The sequence below is a fragment of the Dendropsophus ebraccatus genome, chromosome 3 (assembly GCF_027789765.1).
Source record: "Dendropsophus ebraccatus isolate aDenEbr1 chromosome 3, aDenEbr1.pat, whole genome shotgun sequence".
NCBI classification, from domain to species: domain Eukaryota; kingdom Metazoa; phylum Chordata; class Amphibia; order Anura; family Hylidae; genus Dendropsophus; species Dendropsophus ebraccatus.
In genome coordinates, this window is record NC_091456.1 from 4,514,058 (window position 1) to 4,529,778 (window position 15,721).

Genomic DNA, 15,721 nt, shown 5'->3' on the forward strand with positions numbered 1-15,721 from the left:
GGTCTGATCACGGCTGCAGTATGCTGGGTAATTAGCATGCGCGCCGCACTGCCTACCTTAATGGCCTCCATAAACATACTCCTAAGCTAAACAATATTTCCTGATGATTCCATTCACAAATGGATTTATCCTAACATCACATTACGCTAACATCGCTCCGCTGATTTTATATATTTTTACCAAAATGTTTGCTTATTCTTCCTTTAAATGTAAAAATAAAGCGAGGCCGGCGCTAATCGAACGGCAGAAAGTTTGATTCGCCTTTTGTTGTCTAATTACTAAACGTGTCGTTCTGGCACATTCGCTCTTTGAGTAGAGACGGGAACCTAGAATTAAAACGATATTCCGCTTTCCAGGCTTTTCTTCCGCCTATTTCTCTGGAATTGGATCCATTTGTGCGGCTTCATCATCTAAATGACAAATTTATTGCAGGGTTTTATCTTCTTTTGGAGCTCTACTCCGCTTCCTCACTGTGTGAACAGCAAAACTGTAATGGAGGGGGAGAGAGCGGCCGCACACGGGGTCCCATGTTAATGAATGGTTAGACTGGAAAGGCTCGGGAGTTTAGGAAAAAATAAGATATTTATCTATCTGTAATAGTAAAGCTGACCAAGTTCTTTTGATGTTTTTATGTGGTGTTTCTTCCATAGCAGCGTTCTCCAGGATATTAGAAGCTTATTTAATATGAGGACTTTCTTTTTTTTTTTTTTTTTAATTCTAAATTTTATTACATTTTTAAATTTTTATACATCGGGGGGTACAATTGGCGACTCGCAGGGCGCTGAAATAATCATATACAGACACATAATGCAGACAAACCTAACCACGGCTCCCATAAAGTACACCCATTTGGCATATCAAACCTACATAAAGGATAGGGAGTGAGCTAGCGCTCGACCTTGGAAAGGTCCGGAGACCAACAGAGAACAAAAGAAAGGGGGGGGAGGGGGGGAAAGTGAGGGGGGGGGCGGATGGGAAGAGGGGAAGTGCAGAGAGGGGTGGTAGAAAGAGGTAGGCTGCTCCTCACTTAGCCAGCAGAGACCTATATTCAGGAGACTCGGTGAACCTTTCCCAGTAATACCAGGTCTTAAAGAACCTAGAGTTTCGGGCATGAAGTTGAGCAGTCAGGTCCTCCATATGTTTGATGTCCTCCACTTTCCGTATCCACAGTGCAAGGCTAGGGGGGTCAGGTTGGCGCCACAGAGCGGGTATACAGGCCCGGGCGGCATTGATCAGGTGGCGGAGAATCGAGGTACGGTAACTTTTGAGAGGGATGTCGGACACATGCAGGAGGAAAAGAGCAGGCGAGAAAGGGAGGGGGTAGTCAGTAAAAGTGGAGGCAATACGCCAAACCTCTTTCCAGAAAGACTCCAACCTGGGACAACTCCAGAACGTATGGAGGAGGGAGCCCTCCTCGCCGCATTCCCTCCAGCATTGTGGGGACACCTCAGGGAAGATCCTGTGCAGTCGAACAGGCACCCGGTACCAACGGGAGAGGAGCTTGTAGCCCGCTTCCTGTATGCGGGAGGAGATCGAGGAGGAATGCGTGCACCGGAGCACTCTGTCCACCTGTACAGCGGTGAAGGAGGTGTTCAAGTCTTCCTCCCAGGCCCCGAGAAAGGGGGGAGATGGTTGATCGGGGGGTGAGCCCAACATGGCATAGAGGGTGGAAAGAGAGTGTCGGAGAGGGCCGGAGCCCAGGCACAGGGATTCAAAAGGTGTGTGTGGACGGGCAAAGCAGGAGGGCATGGGAAGGGTACGTAGGAAGTGATGGAGCTGAAGTGATCTCCAGAACCCAAAGGGGGTGGGGTCATTAAGGGCGTTAAGGTCAGAGAGCGAGGGCCATGCTGTGCCCCTGAGAAAGGATTGGGCACGAAAGCGACCCTCCCGGGACCAAGTGCGGAAGGCAGGGTCTTCCATCCCCGGGCGGAACGAGGGGTTATCCAGAATTGGGAACAGGGGAGAAGGGTGAGGGGCCATGAAGCTAGCGGAGAGATGCTTATGGCAGACCCGGAGTGTCGGGGCAATAGTGGGGTGGGAGCTCACAAGATTGGCGGAGGCCGGGAGCCAGGGAGCTGCCAGCAAAGACACTGGAGCAACTGCCTTTTCCAGATCCACCCATAGCTTCGAGGAGGAGTGACGGTGCCAGTCCAGCACTCTGGACAGGTGGGAGGCGACATAGTATTGATAGGTGTTGGGCAGTCCCAGACCTCCCTTTGATTTGGGGCGATATAAAACTGTCTTTGCTATGCGTGGTTGTTTGTGAGCCCATATGAATTTAGTAAGAAGTGAGGAGAGTTGCCTGAAGTATGACAGAGGCACCGTGACCGGGAGGGCCTGAAAGAGGTATAGTAAGCGAGGTAGGACATTCATTTTAAAAATTGCACAACGGCCAAACCAGGAGAAGGTGCCTCTGTGCCAGCGAAGCAAGTCCCCTTCTATCGTCTGGAGCATAGGCGGGAAGTTCGTTTTGTACAGGTCAGATGTGGAAGGGGTGAGCTGTACCCCCAAATATTTGAGGGAAGAGCGGGCCCAACGGAAGGGGAAGGACGCCTCGAGAGAGGAAGCTACCTCGGGGGGGAGGGATATGTTGAGAGCCTCCGACTTCTGGAGATTAATTTTATAGTTAGAGAGGGCCTGGTAGCGGGAGAGTTCTGACAGCAGGTTAGGAAGTGAGATTATGGGCCGGGTAAGGAAGAACAGGAGGTCATCCGCGTAAGCCGCAACTCTGTGTTCCACCGGCCCCACCCGTACCCCAGAGATGTCCGGATTACGCCTCACATGCCTGAGGAAGGGTTCCAGGGTCAGGATAAAGATCAGTGGGGAGAGGGGGCAGCCCTGTCGTGTACCGTTCGTGATAGGGAAGGAAGCTGAGAGAAGGCCATTGACCGAAACCCGGGCCGAGGGGTGGGAGTATAAAGAGCCTATCCACTCCAGCATGTGAGGCCCGAGACCAATATGCCTCAGTGTGGCAAAGAGGAAGGGCCAGGCTACACGGTCAAAGGCCTTCTCCGCGTCTGTGGACAGAAGCATGACGGGGAGGGAAGAGGAGCGGGCTAGATGGACGATGTTTATGGCTCTAATGGTATTATCGCGGGCCTCTCGCATGGGCATAAACCCTACTTGGTCAGGGTGTATTATGGCTTGGAGAAATGGGGTAAGACGAGCCGCCAGAATTTTAGAAAAGAATTTGAGGTCCAGGTTCAGGAGGGAAATGGGACGGTAATTTTGGCACAATGAGGGGTCTTTGCCGTCTTTGGGGATGACGGAGATATGGGCGCGGAGGGCATCTAGGGGGAGGGTGGAGCCAGTGGGTACCGAGTAATATGAGGACTTTCAATGACTGGGGTCAGGGCTACTGCCTTCAGTGCACCCATCGGCCCCTCCTAACTGATGTTAGCAGAGTTTCCTCTAGTTGTATTTTTTTTCTTTCAAATCACCTGGTTTCAGAAAGTTATATAGATTTGTAATTTACTTCTATGTAAAAATCTCCAGTCTCCCAGTACTTATCATCTGCTGTATGTCCTGCAGGAAGTTGTGTATTCTCTCCAGTCTGACACAGTGCTCTCTGCTGCCACCTCTGGAGTATTCTTTCCAGTCTGCCAGAGCAGGAGAGGTTTTCTATGGGGATTTGCTGCTGATCTGGACAGTTCCTGACATGCAAAACAGGAGTCCGTGGAGCCTCAGTTGCGAGTCTCAAAACACGGGATAGCCAGATATCTCTAGCCTGTTGCCAAGGGGTGCCTCCATGATGGGGAGAGCACCAAACCACCCTGATAGATAGCCCCTTAAGTCCTATTGGAACATAAATAGGGAAACAACACGGTGGCCCCTTTTTGTCAACACCTAACTCAAGGTGCGAGTATTGCAATCATGACAAAGGCTTGCCAAGGCAGGCATCCATCGACAGCCGTTTCTGGGTATTTGCCCCTCGCCAGTGTGGAGCAGGATTCTGGCTAGTTGGGGCAATGACAAATCAACCAACACAACACAGTAATCACTGAACTCAAGGAGTCTCCACCAGCCAGAATTCTGCTCCACACTGATGAGGGGCAAATACCCCAAAACGGCTGTCTGTGGGTGGATGCCTGCCTTGGCAAGCCCTTGTCATGATTGCAATACTCACACCTGCAGTTAGACGTTGACAAAAAGGGGCCACCGTGTTGTTTCCCTATTTATGTTCCAATACTCACAACCGAGTGGGACTTAAGGGGCTACCTATCAGGGTGGTGTGGTGCTCTCCCCATCATGGAGGCACCCTGTGGCAACAGGCTAGAGATATCTGGCTATCCTGTGTTTTGAGACTCGCAACCGAGACTCCACGGACTCTTGTTTTGCATATTTAAATTTTGGGGGGCATCAGTGGAGACTCTTGATTGAGTACTTCATTGGAATTTTTTCACTGATCTCCTCGAGTTCACTGATTACTGTGTTTTGTCAGCTCCTGACATGGACAGAGGTGGCAGCAGAGAGCACTGTGTCAGACTGGAGAGATTACACCACTTCCTGCAGGACATACAGCAGCTGATAAGTACTAAAAGACTTTTAAGACTTTTTAAATAGAAGTAAATTACAAATTTATAAAACATTCTGAAAGCAGTTGATTTGAAATATTTTTTTTTTTTTGCCAGAGTACCCCTTTAATATTCATTAGGAGGGCCAGAGGGTGGTGCCCTATAACTAAAACTGCTTCTTCTAATGTGTATGGGGACTTTTCCATCTCTTTTTATAAAACAAGCAATTACTACATTTAAAAAAAAAAAAACATTCACCAAGGCGCCAATAACCGGGTTGAGCTTTCCTTCATGTAACATCTGTAAGTAGAATGTATGTGCTATGAATGGGTTTTTAGACACGGGTTCTAATGATGGGGAGGGGGAGATAACATTTACATTGATTTATGATTCTACTTGATCTTCCCCACCACTACCATGAAGAACTTTCATCAATGTCACAGGAAGGTTTTCAGCTCCATTGACTCCAGATGATAAAACAGAAAATAGTTTTTCTTAGTGGAGCTTGGCCCAGCGGTCCGTGATACTGAGGAGTCGCTGCTCGGGGACATAATCACAATCCACATCAAGCTTCATTCCCAGCCCCCACGGCCATGATTCCCATTGGTATTGTACAACATCGCTGGAAGGAAACTGCTGACAAAGCTGATCTCATAGATTCCTCATGGTTTCCTATAGGATCGGGATGGTGTCCGGTGCCATCACTTCTAACAGCAGCATATCCCTCAGCTGGACGGACAAATAACACAGGCAGAAACGTGGGGACGTCCATTGGATACATCAGGCCACACACAACACATATATATCAACCCAGGAAAGTCAACAAATATGGTTTAAAGGGAAACTGACATGAACCTGCCGATATCTCCCTGTAGCCCCCTACCTCCTCACTCAGGGGCTGGTGTTCCTATTCTTCCAGATGCCGCTATTTTAGAGCAATTCATTCAAGAAATATGCAAATCAGTTCCTTTGTTTCATTGGAGGCGTTCCTCAGTCCCGTTGACTCTGAAGTGCATTCCCAGGAGCACAGGTGCTGAACGAGACATGCTCATGCATAGATGACCATGCATACGTAGGCGTAGGAGGAGCTGAGGAACACCCCCAGTGCACCAACCAGGAGTAAGGCAGCTATAGGGACATGTCAGCGGGTTTGTGCGGCTGAACCTACTGATAGTTTCCCTTTCAAGCAGATGTATCTCATCAATTGATAAATATTTTTATATGACCTGATGGGCGCCGCTGCGCTGATTCCACTGGTGAGGGCCATTGTTTAAACCACAACTCCCAAGATTTGTTGCATTTTCTATATATGTTATTGAGGTTGCTTGGTGGGCTGGTGGCGGGCCCAGGACCCCCAGTGCTCTGATATCATCTCCCCTGGGTGACGTACCGCCTTCTAAATCTAGTCCTCACCTGCGCCACCAGCTACTTAACTGCCGGGCTAAGACATTACCTGTCCGCACTGCCGTCTGCTCCTCCCTCCCAGCCACTGATTGGCTGAGCGGGATGTCAGGGAGCCGGGGGCCAGAGAAGCAGGCGGGAGTGTGGACAGATAATGTACTATCCCGGCAGCGGTGGGTTAGGTGGGCAGGGGGCTAAATTCTCTACAGCAGAATGAAAATCCTAGGAAATGACACTACAGACAGTCACAGCGGATTTCACATCGATACTGTCCTGTACGTGTGAAGGCACCCTAAGGGTCCTATTTCACAAAGGGATTTTTCGGCGATTAACGATAAGCGATCTCAAAGACCACTATGGCGAACGACCTGAAATCGTTCACCCAATTACATGGAGCGATGATGGTTACTTATAATTGTTCTTACGGTCGTCTTGTCGTCGCTACTGCGAAACGACTGAACAACGTCTTATTACACTGAACAATGCGTGAATGATTTGCAAACGATCAACAATAAAAACAGGTCCAAATTGTATCATGCGATTAACAATTTTGCATTGGTCGTTTAATCGTTGTCTTCTATTCCACTAAACAATTATTGTTCAATTACAAACAATCTAACGATTTTTCGAACAATAATCCTCCCATGGAATAGGGCCCTAAGTACTTTAAAGTGAAGGTCTAGCCTTAATATATGGCGTCCGTAGTGCGGCCAATCAATGTCACTCATGGAGAATGGTAAACGGGACCATATTAAAATCTCTCCAATTTCGCACATTTATCTGAGGTATATTGCAGACGAGACGCGTACCGACAAAATGTGCAGAATGTGACTCTCACACGCCAGTAATTGTGACTTCTGGCCGTCAGCTGCCATCCTGATTACCGGGGATTCCTGCTGACATACGGTGACAATGGAGACTGGCATCTCGCTTATACGCACAACAACGCCTACCAGCACACACACACTATAAGGTGCAGGGAGGCCTCACCCTCACGTCTATAGGAGCTGGCTGATATGGCGTCGTGCCCATATCTGCAGCTGTACCGCCATCTTCTCTTCTGAGACGGCTCTGAATAAAGGTCCTATTCCACTGAATGATTATCGGCCGTTACGGCTGATAATCGCCCCGTGGAATAGGAGGCAACGATCGGCCGACATAGTTCATGTCGGCTGATCGTTGAAGTCGTTTGTCTTTTAACGCGTTGAAAGACAAGCGACTGATATAGCAGCGATCTGCTGTTGTCGCTCCGTGGAATAGGAGCGGTGGCAGCAGACCGCTGCTATATCCTATGGGCTGCCTGGACGATCAGCGATCACCCGGGCAGCCCCCCCGCGGCCCCTCCCGCACTCACCTGCTCGCTGCTGCCGTGTGTAATAGTGGCAGCAACGAGCAGGGAACGAGGAGCAAACGAGCGCTGACATTGCTCATTTGCTCCTCAATGTCGGCCCGTGTAATAGAGCCTTAAGATGCGGGATCGTGTCTGTGGAAATCTGAGACGCTGCCGCCGGACTCACAGCTCTCAATGGAGTTATCAATGGATCCATTGCCTATAGCAACCAATCAGATTCCAGCTTTCATTTTTCTGAGACCTTTTCAATCATGGAAGAAGCGCTCTGATTGGCTGCTACAGGTGATGCTTTGCACAAGGTTTGATAAGTGTCCCCTATACAGTATGGGGCCCCCTTTATGTACAGGGGCAGACTCCTGCTGGAACACCAGGCATGGAAGGAGCTGGGCTTTCTCTAATCCTGGATAACTATTTAACTTTATGACTAAACATTATTTGTTTCCATGCCCACTGCAAGGAAAAGTCCATATTACGGATCTCCATGGCCTATAAATACCGCCACATAGTGCCACTGCTGCAAGTTCAGAATAATTCTATACTGCGGCACCCAAGTCCTATGGAGCTATAAAGCGGAACTACAGGGACTATGAATGCCGCCACGTAGCGCCTAGGAATAATTCTATACCACAGCAAGTCCCTATGGAGCCATATTATGGACCCGCAGGACTATGAATACCGCCACATAGCCCCTCTGCTTCTAAGAATAATGCTATATGACAGCACACAAAGCCCCTATGGAGCCATATTATAGATGTGCAGGAACGATGAATGCCGCCATATAGTAAGTCTGCTTCTAAGTAACAATAACTATACTACAGCACAGTGAGTCCCTGTGGAGCCATATTATGGACCTGTACATGCCGCTACATAGTCTCTTTGCTTCTAAGTAAAAATGATTCTTTCCTCCAGCTCACTGAGCATTGCCGCGCTCCCATATAACACCAGAGGCACAAGATGCTATACGGTAGTACAGACCCCAGCAGTCATAGCCTCTGGCTGTATCCATGTTTTCCAGGACTCCCTAGGGCGGCATCCAACTTCTGCAGGGACAGTGTCATCAGAAAACAACTCATTGTACAAATAATGGTTTTATGCTAAACAGATTTTTGAACAATTTTTGGTGACATTTTCCCTAATATTCCATTTTTCTATCCATATTATAAAATAATCCTGATATCCTACAGTTCTCATTCCTGTTGTGTCTGTGGTGATAACAGGAGGCTGCTGTAAAGTGATCTGTACAGCATTGCAGCGTCATGTGACCAGTAGATAGAGGAGACAATAGCAGCTCCTTTGACAGGTCACAAAGCGCGCTCAGTAATGTCTCACATTCATCTCGAGGGGACAGAGTCTGTCTATTGTCGTCTATGTCCATGAGTCTTGTTGTAAAGCATGTCACTAAATGCTGTTAAAGGGGTTATCCAGCGCTACAAAAACATGGCCACTTTTCCCCCTACTGTTGTCTCCAGTTCAGGTGCGGTTTGCAATTAAAGGGGTTATCCAGCACTACAAAAACATGGCCACTTTCCCCCTACTGTTGTCTCCAGTTTGGGTGCAGGTTTTGAAACTCAGTTCCATTGAAGTAAATGGAGCTTAATTGCAAACTGCACCTGAACTGGAGACAACAGTAAGGGGAAAAGTGGCCATATTTTTATTGCGCTGGATAACCCCTTTAAGAACAGCCAAGGCAAGATGGCCGCCCCCATAAACCCATAACAATGGACAAAAAGTCAGAAAATAAAAACAGATTAGAATAAAGGAACAAGTTTTAGTATCTGCAGGATTTTATTTTTGCAGATTTCACCTGAAATCCACAGTAATCTGCAGGGGAATCCTTAATAATTTGCAGGGGGATGCACAGTAGTCTGCAGGGAGGCGCACAGTAATCTGCAGTCTGCAGGGGGGATGCACAGTAATATGCAGTCTGCAGGGGGGGTGCACAGTAATATGCAGTCTGCAGGGAGGCGCACAGTAATCTGCAGTCTGCAGGGGGGATGCACAGTAATCTGCAGTCTGCAGGGGGGGTGCACAGTAATCTGCAGTCTGCAGGGAGGCGCACAGTAATCTGCAGTCTGCAGGGGGGGTGCACAGTAATCTGCAGTCTGCAGGGAGGCGCACAGTAATCTGCAGTCTGCAGGGGGGTTGCACAGTAATCTGCAGTCTGCAGGGGGGGTGCACAGTAATCTGCAGGGAGGCGCACAGTAATCTGCAGTCTGCAGGGGGGGTGCACAGTAATCTGCAGGGAGGCGCACAGTAATCTGCAGTCTGCAGGGGGGTGCACAGTAATCTGCAGTCTGCAGGGGGGGTGCACAGTAATCTGCAGTCTGCAGGGGGGGTGCACAGTAATCTGCAGTCTGCAGGGGGATGCACAGTAATCTGCAGTCTGCAGGGGGGGGTGCACAGTAATCTGCAGTCTGCAGGGGGATGCACAGTAATCTGCAGTCTGCAGGGGGGGGGTGCACAGTAATCTGCAGTCTGCAGGGGGATGCACAGTAATCTGCAGATGTTGTGGCTTTGGCTGCGGATTTCTATGCAGATTATACAGATGTGAGTTGTCAGCGTTTCCGCCCTGTGTGAATGGCTCCTTATACCCATAGTGCAGTAGCCTCTATTATCTGCCCCCTACCTGCTCTTCTTGCCCCAGGGAGTGCAGGATCAGCCTCTTGGCCTCCAGGATCAGGGGGCGCCCCAGGTCCTCGTACGGCTTGTGGTTGGGGGCGCTGTAGCCCTGCTGGGCCAGCTGCCTCTGCCTGCGGTAGTAGTTGTCTCTGAACACCTCCTCCCGGCTGCGGTGGCCCCAGCTGGTGTAGTGGGAGGAGCTCCGGGCCTGCACCTTCTGGCCCCTCACGCTGGGGGTCGGCAGGGGTCTGAGGAGCACGTAGCTCCGGGGGTCGCTGTGGCTGCCCGGCATGTCCCCCCTGCTCCCCCGGGCTGTCACACACTAATCCCCCGATTACTCCTCACTATGTGACGGGACGGCTCGGTGTGTCCCGGGCAGCAGCCTGGTCACTATGGTTACGGGGACGCTGGAGGCTGCGCCTGGCAGGGATGAGGTCATGGTAAGGGGCGGGGCTTTGTTAGAAGGGCGTGGTCTTACGGATTGCAGTGCAGTATAGTGCTGCAGAGCTGTACGTGTCTGTGTGTCTGTGCTGAGGTGCGCGGGTCTGTGAGGGACAGACAGGGAGAAGACTGTGTGTCGTGAGGCGTCTGTTATGTACAAGGGACTGTCTGATGGAAGAGCATTGATGACATCATGCCCATGTGACCAGCCTCTTGTGTGGGCGGGGCTATCTCCAATCTGATGGGTTCCCGGGCTTTTTTTTGTCAGCACTGAGGAGTGTTGTGAGGGGTGTGACAGGATTACATAGGACTGCATGGAGGAGGGGAGGGATTACATAGGACTGCATAGAGGAGGGGACTGACAGGATGACATAGGACTGCATGGAGGAGGGGAGGGATTACATAGGACTGCATGGAGGAGGGGAGTGACAGGATGACATAGGACTGCATGGAGGAGGGGAGGGATTACATAGGACTGCATGGAGGAGGGGAGTGACAGGATTACATAGGACTGCATGGAGGAGGGGAGTGATTACATAGGACTGCATGGAGGAGAGAGTGACAACTTGCATAGGATTGCATGGAGGAGGGGAGTGACAGAATTACATAGGACTGCATGGAGTAGGGGAGTGATTACATAGGACTGCATGGAGGAGGGGAGTGACAGGATTACATAGGACTGCATGGAGGAGGGGAGTGACAGGATTACATAGGACTGCATGGAGGGGGGGAGTGATTACATAGGACTGCATGGAGGAGGGGAGTGACAGGATTACATAGGACTGCATGGAGGAGATGAGTGACAGGATTACATAGGACTGCATGGAGGAGATGAGTGACAGGATTACATAGGACTGCATGGAGGAGATGAGTGACAGGATTACATAGGACTGCATGGAGGAGGGGAGTGACAGGATTACATAGGACTGCATGGAGGAGGGGAGTGACAGGATTACATAGGACTGCATGGAGGAGGGGAGTAACAGGATTACATAGGACTGCATGGAGGAGGGGAGTGACAGGATTACATAGGACTGCATGGAGGAGGGGAGTGATTACATAGGACTGCATGGAGGAGGGGAGTGATATTTCGTATAGGACTATATTGAGAGACTGCAGACAACATAAAGAGAAGTGAATTCCGTCCCGGAGACCTGCCGCAGCCTGGGAGACTAATGGCCAGGAGACCACACTCACCTATTAGAGCTGCTTCTGCCTCAGGACAATTAGTTACTCCATGTGTCCTTACAGCTATAGGATACAGTATCTAACCGGATATGTCACTAAACCCCAGGGCACAGGGCTAATGTACCCCTCCAGTTATTTCACCCAGACCCCTTCTATACAGAGCAGCACAGTAACTAAGGGTCCGATTACACTGGACGATTTATCGGGCAACTTCTTGTATTATTGTTAGAATTTAAATGATAATTTTGTGTAACTGCAGCAAGGATTAAATGACCAACGAGAAGCCGTTCATCGTTTGTTTGATGCTGACACCAAAATCCTTGTTAATCGTTCAGTGTAATTCCACATGGTTCCTTCATTTGCTGGGATCACATGGAGTAAAGGATCTTAGTAACCACTATTGTTCTGTGTAAATGTGTAAGGCTGGCATCACATAGACATGAAGACCCCAATATGGTGCCTTTAGGGTCCATTTACACAGGAAGATTATCTGACAGATTATCTACCAAAGATTTGAAGCCAAAGCCAGAAACAGACTATAAACAGAGATCAGGTCATAAAGGAAAGCCTGCGATTTTTCTTTTCAAATCCATTTCTGGCTTTGGCTTCAAATCTTTGGCAGGTAATCTTTCTGTGTAAATGAACCCTGACACGGAACAATTATTGTTCAATTTTTTGCCTTTGAGCGTTAATCAGCTCGTATAAACAGCGAATGATCAAGCGATGAGCGAGAAATCATTCATTTAGATTTTTCAACATGTTCTCTAATTGTTGTCCGATCGCTGAAAATTCGCATATCGCTTTGTGTAAACAGTCTTTCACAGATTCAACCTGTGTGAGATGGGCTTAAGCGATCTTAAAACAATTGCGATAACGATGTTTTTTTCACCAATTTTTCACTTTGTCTAAACGCTGATCTTTATAAAAATCGTTGCTTCAAAATCGATAAACGATCGATTGGGCGAATTATCACTCCATGTAAACGGACCATTACGCATGAGAATAATCGTGTGAATTATCGTTATCTTTAAATGATAATTGCTTTGGGTAAATGCAGAAAAAGATCAAGCGACCAAGGAGAAATCATTGAAGTGTATTCTTTCCAGTCTGGAGAGCAGGAGAGGTTTTCTATGGGGATTTGCTGCTGCTCTGGACAGTTCCTGACATGGAGAGAGGTGGCAGCAGAGAGCACTGTGTCAGACTGGAGATGATACAGCACTTCCTGCAGGACATACAGCAGCTGATAAGTACTGGAAGATTTTTAACTGGAGATTTTTAAATAGAAGTAAATTACAAATCTACATAACTTTTTCACCAGAGTTACCCCCATTGATTTGTTGCTGACACCAAAATCATTGTAAATCGTCCGGTGTAAGTTGTTCGGGCGTTGCTGGTTGTTAGTATGAAAAAAAAAATAGTGAGTTGTAAAAAATAGTGACTTCCCAGTTCAGGATCTATTGGCTTAAAGAGTAGTGGAAAAAAGTGAGAGGCGATAACTCAGTGGTTCCTTCCTACATATCATTCTTTTTAGATTCATTTCTGACAGCGATAAAAACCTGCATCTAAGATTTAGCCCATGTTCACACAACGTATGTTTTGTATAAATCATGGCCTAACAACGGCCATGATTTATACAAAACACACCCTCTATTGTAATAAATGGAATCCCGGCTGGAGTGTATACACTTAGTATACACTCTAGTCAGGATTCCACCCGTCCGCAAGAGAACTTACATGTCACTTTTCTGCGGCCGCTATTAAATAGAGGCCACAGAGAACCTGTCAGTTCACACAATGGAGAGTGCGGCTCCAGCTGTACGCTCCATTGTGTGCAGTGGTGAATTGTGATGTGGTGATCAGTAGCGGCCGGGATTATCTTCAGTAACACCGTCCGTTCTGTGATCCGGCCGGGTCACAGAACGGCCGGTGTTATACTAAGTGTGCACATGGCCTTACTATAGAAAGAATAGCTAATGCACATCCAGTGTAGAGAGAAGTGAAGACCCCCTTTAATTCTGTACTAATGAACCCTCTGAATCAATGCCCCTGCCTCCCCCTTATTATTCCCGATCGCTATTAGATTTGTATAATTTTGTTATGAGATGAGAATAAATCTGCCGTTTCTTTTTTTTAATTTGTACTATACAAAGCTGTTGTGTACTCGGAGCTGAAATGCTTTTCCTAATTTGTTTAATATGAAATAAGATTGATTGTCTGAGCTGCACAATAACGTGTGGCAGAAATGGAGATCGATGGGAATTATGTACACATCTGATTTGTTGCATTCATTATCTGATTTATCTCATTGGAATGGATCGCCATTGCCGGGCTGCGCCATAGATCGGGCAAACTTATTGACTTACATTTTTCTTCTTTTCCTTTAAAGACAAACACAGAAATTTTATTGCATATTTAACACATTAAAGTACAACTCCAGGCGGGGGAGGGGGAGGGTGAAAGAAATAACCTGCTCTTACCTCCCCCGCTCCAGCGCTGGTGCCGTGTACCGCTGCTCCGGCCTTTTGGGTTTCCAGCCGCTTCCTGGTCAAAGAGGGGACCCGGGTGGTATCATGTCAGGGCTGCCCAGCCTGTCAGTAGCCTGTGAGCTGTAGTATAGAGGTAAGACGGCACTCTGCTGTAGTGGTAGTGCTCGGGGTAGGCACTGGTCCCAGCAAGCAATAAAGGAAAGTCCTGGCACTCACCAAGTTCTTCTGTGTGCTTTATTGTGGTAGTCACATCATACAGGTATAAAAGTAGGAGGACACGGCGTTTCGGCCTGTGGCCTTCATCAGCTCAACAAACAGTAGACACTAGCTAGTTTAAATAAGCAAAAAAGGTGTCGTAGTAGGTAAACAAATGCATTACAGTAGGTAGGCAAATACATTGTATCTAAGCATGGAATGTAGCTACATAACAGGTACCTGAAAGTAGGAGAGTGAGGGATAGTGGAGGGAGGATATATGTGTAGTGGGGAGAGCCGAGGTGTCCATAGTGGAAGCAGAGATCGGGATGCTGTGGAGCCGCTGGAGAGAGCGCACACCGGCGCATGCGTAGTACTGTCTTGTACGGCTGTGTGATGTAGGCTAGTAGGGATCATAGCTGTGAAGGAAGGAGATGTCAGCATGGGTGAATAGAAGCATCTGGCCTAGAAGCCATACGCTAGCTGTAGAAGTGCTATGTCTCTAAGCCTATGTTCACACTACGTAAAAGTTCGGCCGTTGTTGCCATCAGCAACAACGGCCGTACTTTATGCGCCTGTGAACATTGCCTGTTTCTTTATGGGATCCCAGCCGGAGCTTATACGCTCCAGCAGGGATCCGTGCGTCGCCGCAAATAACTGACATGTCAGTTTTCTGCGGCCGCAATTCAATGAATTGCAGCCGTAGGAAACCCTGTCAGTTCACTTCACTGTGTGCTTTGGGAAGCGCTGATGCGCCCGCATCAGAGCTCTGCGTCCAGAAAGATCATCCGGCCAGAGACCGGCCGTTCCGTGACCCCGGCCGGTCTCATACGTTGTGTGAACTGACTGTAGGTGAACTGACCAGCGGCATGGGACTAAAACTGTAGGTCAACAGAGTATATATAGCAATCACAAGAATATGAATGGACGCATGAAAGTGGCAGAAGTGCAGAATATATACAAAATGTACAATAATATACAAATGGTAATGTCCAATATACAAAAACTGAAAACAATAAATATGTAGCAGCATATTTGTAATAATGTAGTCAGGAGGCACATGTCATCAGAGAAATGTACTGAGATGTATGCTCAAGGGAACGGAGCGTACATATGGTACTGTGTGGAATGGCAGCGATGGCTGTAAGAGTCTACCATAATGTGTTGGGTACACAGGTCAGACAAATAGGTAGATGTAGTATAATAGGAGCATGTAATAGTGTGGAAAAACACATGGCATGTAGAGCAGTAGTGGTTTAATGGTGCATCGCTGGGTAACACAAATAGATGGAGTAAGGTGTACCACTTAGGGAAGCCAGGGTCACATACCTCCAGGATAAGACGGCCATATCCCCTCCGGGAGTTTGGGGTCTATATTTGCAGGGAGGACTGTGGGAGAAAAGAAAGTCATGTCAGAATACTGGATAACTCATATTCCCTATTGAGGCCTCTCGGGGTGAGTGTTTGTAGGGTGCGGATCCAGATTGCTTCTCGTTTGTGAAGGAGTTTATTGAGATTCCCCTCTCT

General features: G+C 48.3%; 1 protein-coding gene across 1 annotated transcript in view; it reads right to left on the bottom strand.

Moving 5' to 3' along the window:
• Positions 1-10,472, bottom strand: part of CCDC60 (coiled-coil domain containing 60) — a 131,573-nt gene extending 121,101 nt beyond the window's left edge. The window contains exon 1 of the mRNA XM_069960692.1: positions 9,893-10,472. Within this exon, the coding sequence (XP_069816793.1) occupies positions 9,893-10,177 (285 nt within the window). The 5' untranslated portion in view covers positions 10,178-10,472. The remainder of the gene's footprint in view (positions 1-9,892) is intronic.
• Positions 10,473-15,721: the final 5,249 nt, after the last annotated feature.